Source organism: Bombina bombina, chromosome 7 (assembly GCF_027579735.1).
Source record: "Bombina bombina isolate aBomBom1 chromosome 7, aBomBom1.pri, whole genome shotgun sequence".
NCBI lineage: Eukaryota > Metazoa > Chordata > Amphibia > Anura > Bombinatoridae > Bombina > Bombina bombina.
Window position 1 is genome coordinate 576,561,242 of NC_069505.1, and position 19,654 is coordinate 576,580,895.

General features: G+C 39.4%; 1 protein-coding gene across 1 annotated transcript in view; it reads right to left on the reverse strand.

The window, feature by feature from the left end:
• LOC128667103 (complement C4-like) overlaps window positions 1-19,654 on the reverse strand; it is a 236,879-nt gene that overhangs the window by 154,831 nt on the left and 62,394 nt on the right. The window contains 3 exon segments of the mRNA XM_053721997.1: window positions 5,239-5,344; window positions 6,154-6,241; window positions 16,059-16,141. Coding sequence (XP_053577972.1) covers window positions 5,239-5,344; window positions 6,154-6,241; window positions 16,059-16,141 — 277 coding nt within the window.

The following is a 19,654-nucleotide window of genomic DNA, read 5'->3' on the forward strand; positions in this document are numbered from 1 at the left end:
TATAATGATGTCCATCCTTAATACAATCTTTGGTTTCATCATAGTTAGACAGTCCTAGTACAGTGTCCCTATTTCTTGGTGTTGGCACAACCTGACCCTAAGGTGTATGGGGTATCATCCTCACTTGGATGGTTGATGTCATCTCTGTCATGGTTATATGTCCATGGTTCCTAGACCTGTGGCTTTTCTGGTGTTCCTGTCGGTTATTCTCTGCACGTTGAGATTGTCACCTTAAATTGGTGCAGATGGATGATCTCTATGTAGTTGCCATGGATTTAAAGGAAGCTCAGTGTTTTAAGACTGCATGAGAACTTGTTGGCAATAGGCATTAATATACCGAGTATTGTTGCATTGGAGGAATCATTACCATGGCTCCCCCAACACCAGATAGTGCATCCTGCACTGAATGGTCTACCCCCCAAGAGGCCTGACCCTCAGTACATTGTCACATACTACTCGAGGTATATTTGCCATGCCCCAGTATGTGTCTCAGCTTAAATGAGCGCTTTAAAATCTGGAGGTGAGTTTAACCCTCCTGGGGCTACCGTGCCCAATCTATATATCCATTCAGCTTCTCTTCTAAGCAGGGCCTTGTTTCTATCACCACCCCTATCAAGGGGGGGGATATGATCAATCAGGATATACCTGATAGTGGACACCTGGTGTCTCATGTTGGCACAATGTCTGGCCACTGGTTGATCCGATCCTCCTTGTTCTAATGCCAACCGTATTGCCCGTCTGTGGTTAGCCATCCTTTCGCGGAGTGTTCCGCTCGTCTTGCCCACATAGAACCGGGCACATGGACAGAATAATAGGTAGACTACAAATGTTGTAGTGCAGGATATTGAGTGCTTGATCTTGAATACTTTATTCGTGTGAGGATGGTGAAAGTTCTTAGTTGTTATGAGACCATTACATGTTGTGCACCCTAGGCACCTGTATGAGCCTTTGATGTTAGTATGGGCAGTGTCCATGTAGCTTGATTTAGGGTCTGTGCGTACCAAGCTGTCCTTAAGGTTAGTTCCCCTCCGGTATGCTACCATTGGTGTCAGGTTGTGCGTGAAGGTCAATTTAGGGTCAGACTGTACTATTGGCCAGTGTTCTCTTAATATGTTACCAGCTTGTGTGGTGTTAGGTGAAAACGTTGTTGCCATTATCAATTTGTTCAGCTTCTCTGTCAGATTCCCCTTATATATCAGACTGTCCTGGGTGTGTGGAAGGACTTCTCTTAGGGTACTGTCAAGTATCTGTTGCTTGTATCCCCGCTGTAAGAATTTATCCCGCATGAGCTGCAGCTGTGAGACCCCTGTGGCTCTGTTTGAATTATTGCGCACTACTCTAGTCATCTGTGATTTGACTATCCCTTTTAATAGGGCTGGGGGGTGACAGCTTGTTGCACTTAAAATGGAATTTTTATCAGTAGGTCACCCTGGATGTCAACAGTCTCTACACTATCATCCCACACGATACAGGACTCATGGCTACCAAACAACACCTCATAGACAGTACACTATATGAGGGACCCCCTATTGACTACTTTTTGACACTAATGGAATACTGCCTCACTAGGAACTACTTTCGCTTTGAGACATCTTTTTATTTGCAACTTACAGGCACTGCGATGGGGTCTAATATGGCCCCATCGTATGCCAACATTTATATGTCTCAATTTGAAAACCAATTCCTATGGAACACTGACACATCGCAGGTTGTTTACTACGCAAGATACATCGATGATGTGTTCATGGTGTGGCGTGGCGGACAACAGGCGCTGTTAGAGTGGTTTATGAAATGGAACAATACCCCTACACCAGTGAGATTCAAGATCACACACCACCATAAGGAGATACAATTCCTAGACCTCACTATTTACATAGATGGAAATTCCTTAGGCACCACACTCTACAGTAAGCCTACTGATAAAAATTCCATTTTAAGTGCAACAAGCTGTCACCCCCCAGCCCTATTAAAAGGGATAGTCAAATCACAGATGACTAGAGTAGTGCGCAATAATTCAAACAGAGCCATATTAGACCCCATCGCAGTGCCTGTAAGTTGCAAATAAAAAGATGTCTCAAAGCGAAAGTAGTTCCTAGTGAGGCAGTATTCCATTAGTGTCAAAAAGTAGTCAATAGGGGGTCCCTCATATAGTGTACTGTCTATGAGGTGTTGTTTGGTAGCCATGAGTCCTGTATCGTGTGGGATGATAGTGTAGAGACTGTTGACATCCAGGGTGACCTACTGATAAAAATTCCATTTTAAGTGCAACAAGCTGTCACCCCCCAGCCCTATTAAAAGGGATAGTCAAATCACAGATGACTAGAGTAGTGCGCAATAATTCAAACAGAGCCACAGGGGTCTCACAGCTGCAGCTCATGCGGGATAAATTCTTACAGCGGGGATACAAGCAACAGATAAGGACAGCCTGGTACGCACAGACCCTAAATCAAGCTACATGGATACTGCCCATACTAACATCAAAGGCTCATACAGGTGCCTAGGGTGCACAACATGTAATGGTCTCATAACAACTAAGAACTTTCACCATCCTCACACGAATAAAGTATTCAAGATCAAGCACTCAATATCCTGCACTACAACATTTGTAGTCTACCTATTATTCTGTCCATGTGCCCGGTTCTATGTGGGCAAGACGAGCGGAACACTCCGCGAAAGGATGGCTAACCACAGACGGGCAATACGGTTGGCATTAGAACAAGGAGGATCGGATCAACCAGTGGCCAGACATTGTGCCAACATGAGACACCAGGTGTCCACTATCAGGTATATCCTGATTGATCATATCCCCCCCCTTGATAGGGGTGGTGATAGAAACAAGGCCCTGCTTAGAAGAGAAGCTGAATGGATATATAGATTGGGCACGGTAGCCCCAGGAGGGTTAAACTCACCTCCAGATTTTAAAGCGCTCATTTAAGCTGAGACACATACTGGGGCATGGCAAATATACCTCGAGTAGTATGTGACAATGTACTGAGGGTCAGGCCTCTTGGGGGGTAGACCATTCAGTGCAGGATGCACTATCTGGTGTTGGGGGAGCCATGGTAATGATTCCTCCAATGCAACAATACTCGGTATATTAATGCCTATTGCCAACAAGTTCTCATGCAGTCTTAAAACACTGAGCTTCCTTTAAATCCATGGCAACTACATAGAGATCATCCATCTGCACCAATTTAAGGTGACAATCTCAACGTGCAGAGAATAACCGACAGGAACACCAGAAAAGCCACAGGTCTAGGAACCATGGACATATAACCATGACAGAGATGACATCAACCATCCAAGTGAGGATGATACCCCATACACCTTAGGGTCAGGTTGTGCCAACACCAAGAAATAGGGACACTGTACTAGGACTGTCTAACTATGATGAAACCAAAGATTGTATTAAGGATGGACATCATTATATAGCAATATGACACGGAGTAACTATATGGACTAACAGGGCAACAATAGCTGTCTTTAATACACATTAAGAGAGCCAAGATGTGTATATTACACATAAAGTGTGTACAGGCACAAGAGAGATAGATATAATTTAGAACAAAATCAAAACCAATCATACATTACTAAAGCTAAGTGTGTAATGTAGCAACAGTAGATAGGTTGCTATTTATTTATTAGTTATTTTTGTATTTTTGTATTTTCTATCCATGTTAGATGGTTTGATGCTTTTAATTTTCTTTACTGTTATCTAGGTTCAATTGTGGGGATCAACCACATAATCCACAAAGACAGCTTAGTAGTACATGTACCATACTCGAGATGATATACAGATACTATATACAATAAGTGCCAGAGAATACTTTTTAGCCCCTATGTATGCCTTTAACTAGCACACTCCAGGACAAGCATAAGAAATATGTAAATGAATGAAGTCCATAAAACCATGTTAACAGTGAGACATGAAGGTAACATATACTGGCTATAGGATAACGTTTAATCTGAGTAAGGTAAACCAATAGATCAATCCGCCCAAATAGAACCGGCACAACAAATGGTTACTATGACAACTAGAACATGACAGCGAGTTCTATAGAACCTGTCACAGAGATCATCGTAACAGACAGTAGTAACACTTCACTAAGGGAGATGTAATTTAGATAACAGGGAACAATGTACATACATATATATGAGCCTATGAGCAGTGCATAAGGCACCGGCTAAATAAATTTACGCAATTGCAACAATACACAAAGAGTGTGATACACTGTCAATAACGGCACAGAGATTGAAACACTATTACATACTTAGTAACTTAACTTAATTAACACAGTAAGCTTGTATGTATAAAATAACATTATAAGTTTTTCTATAAAATTGAGGATACCGGATATAATACTGCACTTAACACTTCCGGTCCTCATAGTGGAACGCAAAATATGCGGTCCACACACACACTGTTTGGCGTCACCACACTGAGAAATTTTCACACACAGGTACTTTTGATTTATTTTTGATTTGTTTAATGAGCAACATGCTTCTATTTAAGTTTGTTTGATGCACTGTATGTTTATGCTGATGATGGGGAAGAATACCCCGAAAACGTTTCATTAAAATTAACTACGATTTTTCACTAAAAGACCTGAGAGTGCGACCATTTCTTTTGGAATATTAATTGCATGTTGGCACCCGGGCGGATGACCATTGGAGGGTAACACTGTACAACTGATGGGTTTTTATATATATATATATATATATATAAATATTCACCTCAGTTTATTAGTATATATATATATATATATATATATATAAATATATATTCACCTCAGTTTATTAGTATATATATATATATATATATATATATATATAAATATATATTCACCTCAGTTTATTAGTATATATATATATATATATATATATATATATATATATATATATATATATAAATATTCACCTCAGTTTATTAGTATATATATATATATAAATATTCACCTCAGTTTATTAGTATATATATATATATATATATATATATATATATATATATTCACCTCAGTTTATTAGTATATATATATATATATATATATATATATATAAATATATATTCACCTCAGTTTATTATTATATATATATATATATATATATATATATATATATATTCACCTCAGTTTATTAGTATATATATATATATATATATCTATGTTTAATTCTAAAGGTACCACTATTTACAATTATTAATAGCTTAAAATTCTCAGGGACAGTTTGCTAATACTTTACCTTCACTTGCTGCTCCAGGCCTCTTAGCATTGATTTCTGCCCGTCTTTGTCTATGATTCCTACTCGTACATAGGCGATACCATCTACAGGTTCCCCGTACACATACCTAAAACAATCAAACAATAATGACAGTATAGATGCCATATATGGGATTAATGTTCTAGTAAAACATGTTGACCAATCACAAGACGCTTTTATGTGTAGTCTCCAATCAGCAGCTAGCTCCTAGAAATCCACTGCTGCTCCTGAGCCTACCCAGGTATACTTTTCCAAGATAACAAATCAAATGAGATAATACAAGAAAATTTGAAAGTTGTTCGAAATACATTTTTTGGGTTTTATGTCCCTTTAGGGCCCTTTAAGTGAGACACATTGGCCTGGTATTAAAACCTTTATGGTGCTGCCATCTAGTGTCTGTGGGTGTACATAAAAGAAACTGGATTCAGAGCAAAGAATGATGGGAATAGGGTGAATGACAACCCCTACTCACGCACCATTGGGCTAGAGCGAGCAGGGGTGGGATTGCACAAGCAAACGCTTGTCCAATGTTAAATACGGGCCGCATATTGCTGTAACACCTTTCCTAACATTTTGCGATCCCAGTAGGCGGGGTTCACAATTCTCCACTATAAAACCACACCTTAATCTACTTCATAGGCTCCACCTTAGAACCTACCATATTTATTTCTCTTGAGCAGTGATTTTACACCTTGGCTGCCAGTAATATACAATGCACTGCAACCTTTACTGGCACGCTTTATCTTTGTACCCTATACGCAAAGTAACTGGCAAATCAGTTTATGTTTAACCCTTTCAGTTTCATATATCCTGCACCCTCACATTAATGTTGCATAATACCATACATACACATACACAAAATGAGGGCACTGATTTAGAATTAATAAACACAATTACCTGGCTTCAACTCTGAATCTTAACTCGTTTTTAGAGATGAGGAAATATGGGATGTCTGGAATAATCTTCACCTCAAAATTTGGAAGAACTAAAAAGAGAAATGAAAGAACAGATGAGTTGATTGAGACAAACCGAGCAGTCCAATTGCAGTCCGCCTTCACATATTTTTACATACGGTGCAATATACTCATATCTGCCCAATTTGGGCCTAGATTACAAGTTGAGCACAACCGATAGCACAAGGTGCGTTATCCTTAGCACGACCCTGCGCTAAGAATAGCCATAATCTAGTATTACAAGTGTATGGTAAAAAAAAAAAACTTCCACACTATCATAACGGGACATGAAACTTAAAAGTTTTCTTTCATGATTCAGATAGAACACAAACTATTAAACAACTTTCAAATGTACTTCTATTATCAAATTGTCTTTGTTTTCTTGCTATCCTTTGTTGAAAACCAGGAAAGTAAGTTCAAGAGTGTGCACGTGTCTGCAGTACTATATAGCAGCAGTTTTGCAACATTGTTATACATTAGCAAGAGCACTAGATGGCAGCACTATTTCCTGTCATGTAGTGCTAATGTTATACATTAGCAAGAGCACTAGATGGCAGCACTATTTCCTGTCATGTAGTACTAATGTTATACATTAGCAAGAGCACTAGAGGGCAGCACTATTTCCTGTCATGTAGTACTAATGTTATACATTAGCAAGAGCACTAGAGGGCAGCACTATTTCCTGTCATGTAGTACTAATGTTATACATTAGCAAGAGCACTAGATGGAAGCACTATTTCCTGTCATGTAGTACTGTTATACCTTAGCAAGACCACTAGATGGCAGCACTATTTCCTGCCAGGTAGTACTAATGTTATACATTAGCAAGGGAACTAGAGGGCAGCACTATTTCCTGTCATGTAGTACTAATGTTATACATAAGCAAGAGCACTAGATAGCAGCACTATTTCCTGTCATGTAGTACTAATGTTATACATTAGCAAGATCACTAGATGGCAGCACTATTTCATGTCATGTAGTACTAATGTTATACATTAGCAAGAGCACTAGAGAGCAGCACTATTTCCTGTCATGTAGTACTAATGTTATACATTAGCAAGAGCACTAGATGGCAGCACTATATCCTGTCATGTAGTACTAATGTTATACATTAGAAAGAGCACTAGAGGGCAGCACTATTTCCTGTCATGTAGTACTAATGTTATACATTAGCAAGAGCACTAAATGGCAGCACTATTTCCTGTCATGTAGTGCTAATGTTATACATAAGCAAGAGCACTAGATGGCAGCACTATTTCCTGTCATGTAATACTAATGTTATACATTAGCAAGAGCACTAGAGGGCAGCACTATTTCCTGTCATGTAGTACTAATGTTATACATTAACAAGAGCGCTAGATGGCAGCACTATTTTCTGTCATGTAGTACTAATCTTATACATTAGCAAGAGCACTAGATGGCAGCACTATTTCCTGTCATGTAGTGCTAATGTTATACATTAGCAAGAGCACTAGATGGCAGCACTATTTCCTGTCATGTAGTACTAATGTTATACATTAGCAAGAGCACTAGATTGTAGCACTATTTCCTGTCATGTAGTACTAATGTTATACATTAGCAAGAGCACTAGAGGGCAGCACTATTTCCTGTCATGCAGTACTAATGTTATACATTAGCAAGAGCACTAGATAACAGCACTATTTCCTGTCATGTAGTACTAATGTTATACATTAGCAAGAGCACTAGATGGCAGCACTATTTCCTGTCATGCAGTACTAATGTTATACATTAGCAAGAGCACTAGATAACAGCACTATTTCCTGTCATGTAGTACTAATGTTATACATTAGCAAGAGCACTAGATGGCAGCACTATTTCCTGTCATGCAGTACTAATGTTATACATTAGCAAGAGCACTAGATAACAGCACTATTTCCTGTCATGTAGTACTAATGTTATACATTGGCAAGAGCACTAGATGTCAGCACTATTTCCTGTCATGTAGTACTAATGTTATACATTAACAAGAGCACTAGATGGCAGCACTATTTCCTGTCATGTAGTACTAATGTTATACATTAACAAGAGCACTAGATGGCAGCACTATTTCCTGTCATGTAGTACTAATGTTATACATTAGCAAGAGCACTAGATGGCAGCACTATTTCCTGTCATGTAGTACTAATGTTATACATTAGCAAGAGCACTAGATGGCAGCACTATTTCCTGTCATGTAGTACTAATGTTATACATTAGCAAGAGCACTAGATGGCAGCACTATTTCCTGTCATGTAGTACTAATGTTATACATTAGGAAGAGCACTAGATGGCAGCACTATATCCTGTCATGTAGTACTAATGTTATACATTAGCAAGAGCACTAGATGGCAGCACTATATCCTGTCATGTAGTACTAATGTTATACATTAGCAAGAGCACTAGATTGCAGCACTATATCCTGTCATGTAGTATTAGTGTTATACATTAGCAAGAGCACTAGATGGCAGCACTATTTCTTGTCATTTAGTACTAATGTTATATATTAGCAAGAGCACTAGATGGCAGCACTATTTCTTGTCATGTAGTACTAATGTTACACATTAGCAAGAGCACTAGAGGGCAGCACTATTTCCTGTCATGTAGTGCTAATGTTATACATTAGCAAGATCACTAGATGGCAGCACTATTTCCCGTCATGTAGTACTAATGTTATACATTAACAAGAGCACTAGATGGCAGCACTATTTCCTGTCATGTAGTACTAATGTTATACATTAGCAAGAGCACTAGATGGCAGCACTATTTCCTGTCATGTAGTACTAATGTTATACATTAACAAGAGCACTAGATGGCAGAACTATTTCCTGTCATGTAGTACTAATGTTATACATTAGCAAGACCACTAGATGGCAGCACTATTTCCTGACATGTAGTACTAATGTTATACATTAGCAAGAGCACTAGATGGCAGCACTATTTCCTGTCATGTAGTACTAATGTTATACATTAGCAAGAGCACTAGATGGCAGCACTATTTCCTGTCATGTAGTACTAATGTTATACATTAGCAAGAGCACTAGATGGCAGCACTATTTCCTGCCATGTAGTACTAATGTTATACATTAACAAGAGCACTAGATGGCAGAACTATTTCCTGTCATGTAGTACTAATGTTATACATTAGCAAGACCACTAGATGGCAGCACTATTTCCTGACATGTAGTACTAATGTTATACATTAGCAAGAGCACTAGATGGCAGCACTATTTCCTGTCATGTAGTACTAATGTTATACATTAGCAAGAGCACTAGATGGCAGCACTATTTCCTGTCATGTAGTACTAATGTTATACATTAGCAAGAGCACTAGATGGCAGCACTATTTCCTGTCATGTAGAGCTCTAGTGTGCACACTGCCTATCTAGATATTGCTTCAATACATAATAACTTGACAATGATTATTCTTGATAATAGAAGTACATTGGAAACTTTTTTTTAATTGTATTCTCTATCTGAATCATGAAATATTTTTTTGGGGTATAATGTCCCTTTAATGTGGCTAATTATTTTTTTTATTTTTATTTAGCCACTTTATATGTTGAATGGGACAATTCAAGCACAATTGTTGCACAAAAGTAAGAGGTGTTTCATGTCCCTTAAGACCTGAATGCTCATTGGCTGATTAGCAGAACTTATTGGGGGTCAGTGGAACTCCTTATAAGAATAAAAACAATTTTCTCAATGCAGGTACATCAGTCTTACAATAACTGTAATACCTTTTAAATTCTTTTGAAAGCAACAAATAAAACAAAATTGTGTCTATTTAAAAACAAGAAAATAATGGCCCCATCAACTAGGATCAACCTCCAACCTTGAAATAGAACTTTGTTAACACCCACACTTTTTAAAGTCTAGAGGTAGTTCTGAAGTACATATTAGGGTGCAACACTGGACCTAAATGACACAACAGCTTGCAAGTAACTTGTTCTGCGTGATACAGACATTTGTTAGTAAAGAATACAGGGTGGAAAAGAGCAAACTTTATGGTCTATAGGTGTTGCCTCTGCTATAAATCTGCAATTAGTATGTTTTAAAGGGCTATAATAGTTGAAAAATGACATGATCTAGATGTAAGACTCAGATGTGCGACAATCACTGCTGATTGGATGCGCTCAGGAACAGCAATGCCCTAAAGGTCCCGAGTGGTACTTGTACTGTGTGTTTAACCTTTTTGAGGGAGTCAAATTCACAGTGGTGCAGGGTCAATAGTCTTAAAATGACATGCTCTAATGAATTATGGCCTTTTAAACGTTTCCAGCATTTATGGAATCTACAAAAAGAGATAAAAAGGTAGTAACTTGCCATAGAACAAGCTACTAAACTGTTGTTCGTTTCTTGTAGAGCGCTTCTCTTACTATATGCATTTTTATTATGACTCTGGGGAAGTCTCCCTAAGGGTGATGGGGAATCCTTGCCCAATGTGCTTAGAGGAATGTAGCTGCACCTCATGGACAAGGTCCAATGAAGGCTGAAACGATCATCTGGGGTTGCAGTGTTTCTTGTTCAGAGAAGAATTGCCTGGTATATATCAAGGCTGGAATGACCTTACTTGGCGGGATCAAAATTATATACATCAGGAAAGTTCTCCTCTGTGAAAAGCACAATTGGTCTAAAAGAGGCTGCTACCTAATAGAATGCGTCTCTTAATCTATGCATTTTTATTATGACCCTGGGGAAGTCTCCCTAAGGCTGATGGGGGAAACCAGACGTGGACTCCTTGCCCAATGTTCTTAGAGGAATGTGGCTGCACCTCACTGATGAGACCAATAAAGGCCAAAACAATCATCTGGGGTTGCTGTGTTCCTTGTTCAAAGGAGGATTGCCAGGTTTTTTGGGACTGTACTTACCTTACTAGGCAGGATCAGACTTATATACAGGAAAGTTCTCCTCTTTGAAAAGCACAATTGGGCTAAAAGAGGCTGCTCCCAGGTTGTAATTCACCATAGAACAAGCTACTGAGCCATTTTTCATTCCAAGTAGAGCGCATCTCTTACAGTATGAGGGGAATATAAACTTTCTTATATGGAAGCAGAGCTTCCAACCATCCCCAATTTTGATGTATTGTCACGCCTTAGAAGCTTTGCCCACTGTCCGTCCTTCAGCTCTTCAGGACCTTATAAAAGCCCAAGTTTGCCAAAGACCATCTAGCCATGCCCCCAATCAGTCCAGTTTCCATTCAGCTACTCCCACTCCCCATGCAACTCTACCTTTGATATGACATGATCCAATTCCTTGTTTGCTGGCAGTCTATTGCTTAATCTACACCAATATCCCTATCCCAGAGAGCCGTGTAGAAATGGTGGGAAGCACAGAGCCCCAAAGCATCCCTCATATTTTGGGATTGCCATAGCCTGTGAACTCTGCCTTTCAAATGTCTTGTTTTCCAAACTGAAACCAGGAACTGCACTAACTCTGCTCACAACATTCACTAACTCCAGCCATGATCTTCTCAACCCATATTATCTCTGCCCACTGTAGAATCATTACTCTGGCCACGCCTCTTCTCACAGGATCTCTGTGACTCCTCCCACAACCCTCACACAGCATAGACCTCCCAGGCCCCCTGGAATCTATGGAGGTATGTGGGAGGGGGGGGGGGGTAACTAAGAGGGATTGGCTGATGGCCACAATACATTATAATCATGCTTATGCTAGCGATATTATTTATAAATTACATAGGCCTAGATTTGGAGTTTGGCGGTAGCCGTGAAAACCAGCGTTAGAGGCTCCTAACGCTGGTTTTAGGCTACCGCCGGTATTTGGAGTCAGTCAAAAAAGGGTCTAACGCTCACTTTTCAGCCGCGACTTTTCCATACCGCAGATCCCCTTACGTAAATTGCGTATCCTATCTTTTCAATGGGATCTTTCTAACGCCGGTATTTAGAGTCGTGGCTGAAGTGAGCGTTAGAAATCTAACGACAAAACTCCAGCCGCAGAAAAAAGTCAGTAGTTAAGAGCTTTCTGGGCTAACGCCGGTTCATAAAGCTCTTAACTACTGTGCTCTAAAGTACACTAACACCCATAAACTACCTATGTACCCCTAAACCGAGGCCCCCCCCACATCGCCGACACTCGATTAAATTTTTTTAACCCCTAATCTGCCGACCGCCACCTACGTTATACTTATGTACCCCTAATCTGCTGCCCCTAACACCGCCAACCCCTATATTATATTTATTAACCCCTAACCTGCCCCCCACAACGTCGCAGCCAGCTACCTACACTTATTAACCCCTAATCTGCCGTCCGCACGCCGCAGCTACATTATAGCTATGTACCCCTAATCTGCTGCCCCTAACACCGCCGACCCCTATATTATATTTATTAACCCCTAACCTGCCCCCCACAACGTCGCCGCCAGCTACCTACAATAATTAACCCCTAATCTGCCGACCTCAAAGAGCCGCCACCTACATTATAGCTATGTACCCCTAATCTGCTGCCCCTAACACCGCCGACCCCTATATTATATTTATTAACCCCTAATCTGCCCTCCCTAACATCGCCAACACCTAACTTCAATTATGAACCCCTAATCTGCCGACCGAATCTCGCCGCTATTCTAATAAATGTATTAACCCCTAAAGCTAAGTCTAACCCTAACACTAACACCCCCCTAAGTTAAATATAATTTAAATCTAACGAAATAAATTAACTCTTATTAAATAAATTATTCCTATTTAAAGCTAAATACTTACCTGTAAAATAAATCCTAATATAGCTACACTATAAATTATAATTATATTATAGCTATTTTAGGATTTATATTTATTTTACAGGTAACTTTGTATTTATTTTAACCAGGTACAATAGCTATTAAATAGTTAAGAACTATTTAATAGCTAAAATAGTTAAAATAATTACAAAATTACCTGTAAAATAAATCCTAACCTAAGTTACAATTAAACCTAACACTACACTATCAATACATTAATTAAATAAAATACCTACAAATAACTACAATGAAATAAACTAACTAAAGTACAAAAAATAAAAAAGAACTAAGTTACAAAAAATAAAAAAATATTTACAAACATAAGAAAAATATTACAACAATTTTAAACTAATTACACCTACTCTAAGCCCCCTAATAAAATAACAAAGCCCCCCAAAATAAAAAAATGCCCTACCCTATTCTAAATTACTAAAGTTCAAAGCTCCTTTACCTTACCAGCCCTGAACAGGGCCCTTTGCGGGGCATGCCCCAAGAAGTTCAGCTCTTTTGCCTGTAAAAAAAAACATACAATACCCCCCCCCCCAACATTACAACCCACCACCCACATACCCCTAATCTAACCCAAACCCCCCTTAAATAAACCTAACACTAAGCCCCTGAAGATCTCCCTACCTTGAGTCGTCTTCACCCAGCCGAGCCAAATTCTTCATCCAAGCGGAGCAAGAAGAGGTCCTCCATCCAGTAGAAGTCTTCATCCAAGCGGGGCAGAAGAGGTCTTCCATCCGATTGAAGTCTTCATCCAAGCGGAATCTTCTATCGTCATCCATCCGGAGCGGAGCGGCAGCATCCTGAAGACCTCCGACGCGGAACAACCATCCTGGCCGACGACTGAACGACGAATGACGGTTCCTTTAAATGACGTCATCCAAGATGGCGTCCCTCGAATTCCGATTGGCTGATAGGATTCTATCAGCCAATCGGAATTAAGGTAGGAATATTCTGATTGGCTGATGGAATCAGCCAATCAGAATATTCCTACCTTAATTCCGATTGGCTGATAGAATCCTATCAGCCAATCGGAATTCGAGGGACGCCATCTTGGATGACATCATTTAAAGGAACCATCATTCGTCGTTCAGTCGTCGGCCAGGATGGTTGTTCCGCGTTGGAGGTCTTCAGGATGCTGCCGCTCCGCTCCGGATGGATGACGATAGAAAATTCCGCTTGGATGAAGACTTCATTCGGATGGAAGACCTCTTCTGCCCCGCTTGGATGAAGACTTCTACCGGATGGAGGACCTCTTCTTGCTCCGCTTGGATGAAGAATTTGGCTCGGCTGGGTGAAGACGACTCAAGGTAGGGAGACCTTCAGGGGCTTAGTGTTAGGTTTATTTAAGGGGGGGTTGGGTTAGATTAGGGGTATGTGGGTGGTGGGTTGTAATGTTGGGGGGGGGTATTGTATGTTTTTTTTTACAGGCAAAAGAGCTGAACTTCTTGGGGCATGCCCCGCAAAGGGCCCTGTTCAGGGCTGGTAAGGTAAAAGAGCTTTGAACTTTAGTAATTTAGAATAGGGTAGGGCATTTTTTTATTTTGGGGGGCTTTGTTATTTTATTAGGGGGCTTAGAGTAGGTGTAATTAGTTTAAAATTGTTGTAATATTTTTCTTATGTTTGAAATATTTTTTTATTTTTTGTAACTTAGTTCTTTTTTATTTTTTGTACTTTAGTTAGTTTATTTCATTGTAGTTATTTGTAGGTATTGTATTTAATTAATGTATTGATAGTGTAGTGTTAGGTTTAATTGTAACTTAGGTTAGGATTTATTTTACAGGTAAATTTGTAATTATTTTAACTATTTTAGCTATTAAATAGTTCTTAACTACTTAATAGCTATTGTACCTGGTTAAAATAAATACAAAGTTACCTGTAAAATAAATATTAATCCTAAAATAGCTATAATATAATTATAATTTATATTGTAGCTATATTAGGATTTATTTTACAGGTAAGTATTTAGCTTTAAATAGGAATAATTTATTTAAGAAGAGTTAATTAATTTAGTTAGATTAAAATTATATTTAATTTAGGGGGGTGTTAGTGTTAGGGTTAGACTTAGCTTTAGGGGTTAATACATTTATTAGAATAGCGGTGAGCTCCAGTCGGCAGATTAGGGGTTAATAATTGAAGTTAGGTGTCGGCGATGTTAGGGAGGGCAGATTAGGGGTTAATACTATTTATTATAGGGTTAGTGAGGCGGATTAAGGGTTAATAACTTTATTATAATAGCGGTGCGGTCCGCTCGGCAGATTCGGGGTTAATAAGTGTAGTTAGGTGGAGGCGACGTTGTGGGGGGCAGATTAGGGGTTAATAAATATAATATAGGGGTCGGCGGTGTTAGGGGCAGCAGATTAGGGGTACATAGGGATAATGTAAGTAGCGGCGGTTTACGGAGCGGCAGAGTAGGGGTTAATAATAATATGCAGGGGTCAGCGATAGCGGGGGCGGCAGAATAGGGGTTAATAAGTGTAAGGTTAGGGGTGTTTAGACTCGGGGTACATGTTAGAGTGTTAGGTGCAGACGTAGGAAGTGTTTCCCCATAGGAAACAATGGTGCTGTGTTAGGAGCTGAACGCGGCTTTTTTGCAGGTGTTAGGTTTTTTTTCAGCTCAAACAGCCCCATTGTTTCCTATGGGGGAATCGTGCACAAGCACGTTTTTGAGGCTGGCCGCGTCCGTAAGCAACTCTGGTATAGAGAGTTGAAGTTGCGTTAAATATGCTCTACGCTCCTTTTTTGGAGCCTAACGCAGCCATTCTGTGGACTCTCAATACCAGAGTTATTTTAAAGGTGCGGCCAGAAAAAAGCCAGCGTTAGATACGCGGGTCGTTACCGACAAAACTCTAAATCTAGGCGATAGGAAATTAGATACTTTTAATGAATTTAATTAAACTGTTATGTACAAACATTGGTACACCTACATGTTTAATTTGCTAATCAGAAGCGTGGAACTGCTATTTCATTAACAAATTATTTTCTGCTCAGTGGTGCTGAGTGCCACGCCCAAACCTTGACAGGCTGGATTTGGACAGCCTGTGCTATATGATCTGCAAGTAAAGCCAGCACTTATATATCAAATTCTATAGCCATTCACGACTCACCATATTTTTTTACTTCAAATTCAGTAGTAAAATTTGTTCCTGGTGCTGTGCTATACTGAGCAGTGATTTTCCAAGTTCCAGGCCTAAAAGAGAAAAAAGCAGTGACAAAGAGAGTAGACTGGCCAGAACATTCACACATCCAGGTTTAGCAGGAAACAGCCACAGTCAAAAAGGTGACATTGTGCATTTGCAAAATACTGCACATGCCTACAGTTCTTTCTCTCATGTGTGTTTTGTGTGGGAGTGTGTCTAAGTGTGTGTGTAAGTGTCTTTGTGTGTGAGAGTGTGTGTCTGTTTGTGAAAGAGTGAGCGAATGTGTGTGTAAGAGTGTGTGAGTCTGTTTGTGAAAGAGTAAGTGAATGTGTGTTTGAGAGAGAGTGTGTATGAGAGAGAATGTGTGTGAGAGTGAGTATGTTAGTGTGAGAGAGAGAGTGTGTGTTAGCGCATGAGTGTATTTGTGTCTGTAGAGAGAGAATGTGTGTGAGAGTGATTGTGTTAGTGTGTGTGAGAGAGAAATTTATTAACCCCTAATCCCCCGCCCCCAACGTCGCCGCCACTATATTAAATTTATTAACCCCTAAACCTAAGTCTAACCCTAACCCTAACACCCCCTAATTTAAATATAATTTAAATGAATCTAAATAAATTATTCCTATTTAAAACTAAATACTTACCTGTAAAATAAACCCTAAGATAGCTACAATATAACTAATAGTTACATTGTAGCTAGCTTAGGATTTATTTTTATTTTACAGGCAACTTTGTATTTATTTTAACTAGGTACAATAGTTATTAAATAGTTATTAACTATTTAATAGCTACCTAGTTAAAATAAAGACAAATATACCTGTAAAATAAATCCTAACCTATGTTACAATTACACCTAACACTACACTATAATTAAATTATTTCCCTAAATTAACTACAATTAACTACAATTAAATAAAATTAACTAAAGTACGAAGAAAAAAACTAAATTACAGAAAATAATAAAATAATTACAAGAATTTTAAACTAATTACACCTAATCTAATCCCCCTAATAAAATAAAAAAGCCCCCCAAAATAATACAAATCCCTACCCTATACTAAATTACAAATAGCCCTTAAAAGGGCTTTTTGCGGGGCATTGCCCCAAAGTAATCAGCTCTTTTACCTGTAAAAAAAATTACAACATTACAACCCACCACCTACACACCCAACCCTACTCTAAAACCCACCCAATCCCCCCTTAATAAAACCTAACACTACTCCCTGAAGATCACCCTACCTTGAGACGTCTTCATCCAACCAGGCCTAAGTCCTCAACGAAGCCGGGTGAAGTCTTTATCCAACCGGGCAGAAGAAGTCCTCCAGATGGGCAGAAGTCTTCATCCAGGCGGCATCTTCTATCTTCATCCATCCGACGAGGAGCGGCTCCATCTTGAAGAAATCCGATGCGGATCATCCATCCAGACCGATGACTACCCGATGAATGAATATTCCTTTAAATGACGTCATCCAAGATGGCGTCCCTTGAATTCTGATTGGCTGATAGAATTCTATCAGCCAATCAGAATTAAGGTAGGAAAAATCCTATTGGCTGATGCAATCAGCCAATAGGCTTGAGCTCGCATTCTATTGGCTGATTGGAACAGCCAATAGAATGCAAGCTCAATCCTATTGGCTGATTGGATCAGCCAATAGGATTGAACTTCAATCCTATTGGCTGATTGCATCAGCCAATAGGATTTTTCCTACCTTAATTCCGATTGGCTGATAGAATTCTATCAGCCAATCGGAATTCAAGGGACGCCATCTTGGATGACGTCATTTAAAGGACCAGTCATTCGTCGGGTAGTCGTCGGTCTGGATGGATGCTCCGCGTCGGATGTCTTCAAGATGGAGCCGCTCCTCGTCGGATGGATGAAGATAGAAGATGCTGCCTGGATGAAGACTTCTGCCCGTCTGGAGGACCTCTTCTGCCCGGTTGGATTAAGACTTTGCCCAGCTTCGTTGAGAACTTAGGCCCGGGCTATTTGTAATTTAGTATAGGGTAGGGATTTTTATTATTTTGGGGGCTTTTTTATTTTATTAGGGGGATTAGATTAGGTGTAATTAGTTTAAAAATCTTGTAATTATTTTATTATTTTCTGTAATTTAGTGGGGGTTTTTTTTTGTACTTTAGTTAATTTTATTTAATTTTAATTAATTTTAGTTAATTGTAGTTAATTTATTTAATTAATTTAATTATAGTGTAGAGTTAGGTGTAATTGTAATTTAGGTTAGGTTTTATTTTACAGGTAAATTTGTATTTATTTTAGCTAGGTAGTTATTAAATAGTTAATAACTATTTAATAACTATTGTACCTAGTTAAAATAAATACAAAGTTGCCTGTAAAATAAAAATAATGTAACTATTAGTTATATTGTAGCTAGCTTAGGGTTTATTTTACAGGTAAGTATTTAGTTTTAAATAGGAATAATTTAGTTAATTATAGGATTTTTATTTAGATTTTTTTAAATTATAGTTAAGTTAGGGGGTGTTAGGGTTAGAGTTAGACTTAGATTTAGGGCTTAATAAATTTATTATAGTGGCGGCGGTGTAGGGGGGGCAGATTAGGGGTTAATAAATATAATGTAGGTGGTGGTGGGCTCCGGGAGCGGCAGTTTAGGGGTTAAACAATTTATTTAGTTGCTTCGGGGTCCGGGAGCAGCAGGATAGGGGTTAATAACTTTATGTAGGTGGCGGCGGTATAGGGGGCGGCAGATTAGGGGTTAATAGGTATAATGTAGGTGGCGGTGGGCTCCGTGAGCGGCGGTTTAGAGGTTAATACATTTATTAGACTTGCGGCGGGGTCCGGGAGCGGCGGTTTAGGGGTTAATATGTATACTGTAGGTGGCAGCGGTGTAGGGGGGGCAGATTAGGGGTGTTTAGACTCGCGGTACATGTTAGGGTGTTAGGTATAGACATTTCCCATAGGAATCAATGGGATATCGGGCAGCAGCGAACATGAGCTTTCGCTGCTGTCAGACTCCCATTGATTCCTATGGCATCCGCCGCCTCCAGGTCGGCGGATTGAAATCCAGGTACGCTGGGCCGGAATAGTGGCGAGCGTACCTGGTAGGTATTTGATAACTACCAAAAGTAGTCAGATTGTGCCGAACTTGCATTCGGAACATCTGTAGTGACTTAACCATCGATCTGTGTTGGACTGAGTCTGCCGGATCGTATGTTACGTCACTATATTCTACTTTTGCCGGTCTGTAGGGTTTGATAACTACGGCGAATCAGGCTCGCCACAAATACGCTGCGGAATTCCATCGTATTTGCGGTTGACAGCTTGATAAATAGAGGCCAGAGAGTGTGTGTTAGAGCATTTGTGTATTTGTGTCTGTAGAGAGAGAGAGAATGTGTGTGAGTGTGTGTGTTAGTGTGTGTGAGAGAGAGAGTGTGTGTTAGAGCATTAGTGTATTTGTGTGTGTAGAGAGAGTGTGTATGTGTGTTAGAGCATTAGTGTATGTGTGTGAGTGTGTATGAGAGAGAATGTGTGTGTTAGAGTGTTAGTGTATGTGTGTGTGTGTGAGAGCGTGTATGAGAGAGAATGTGTGTGAAAG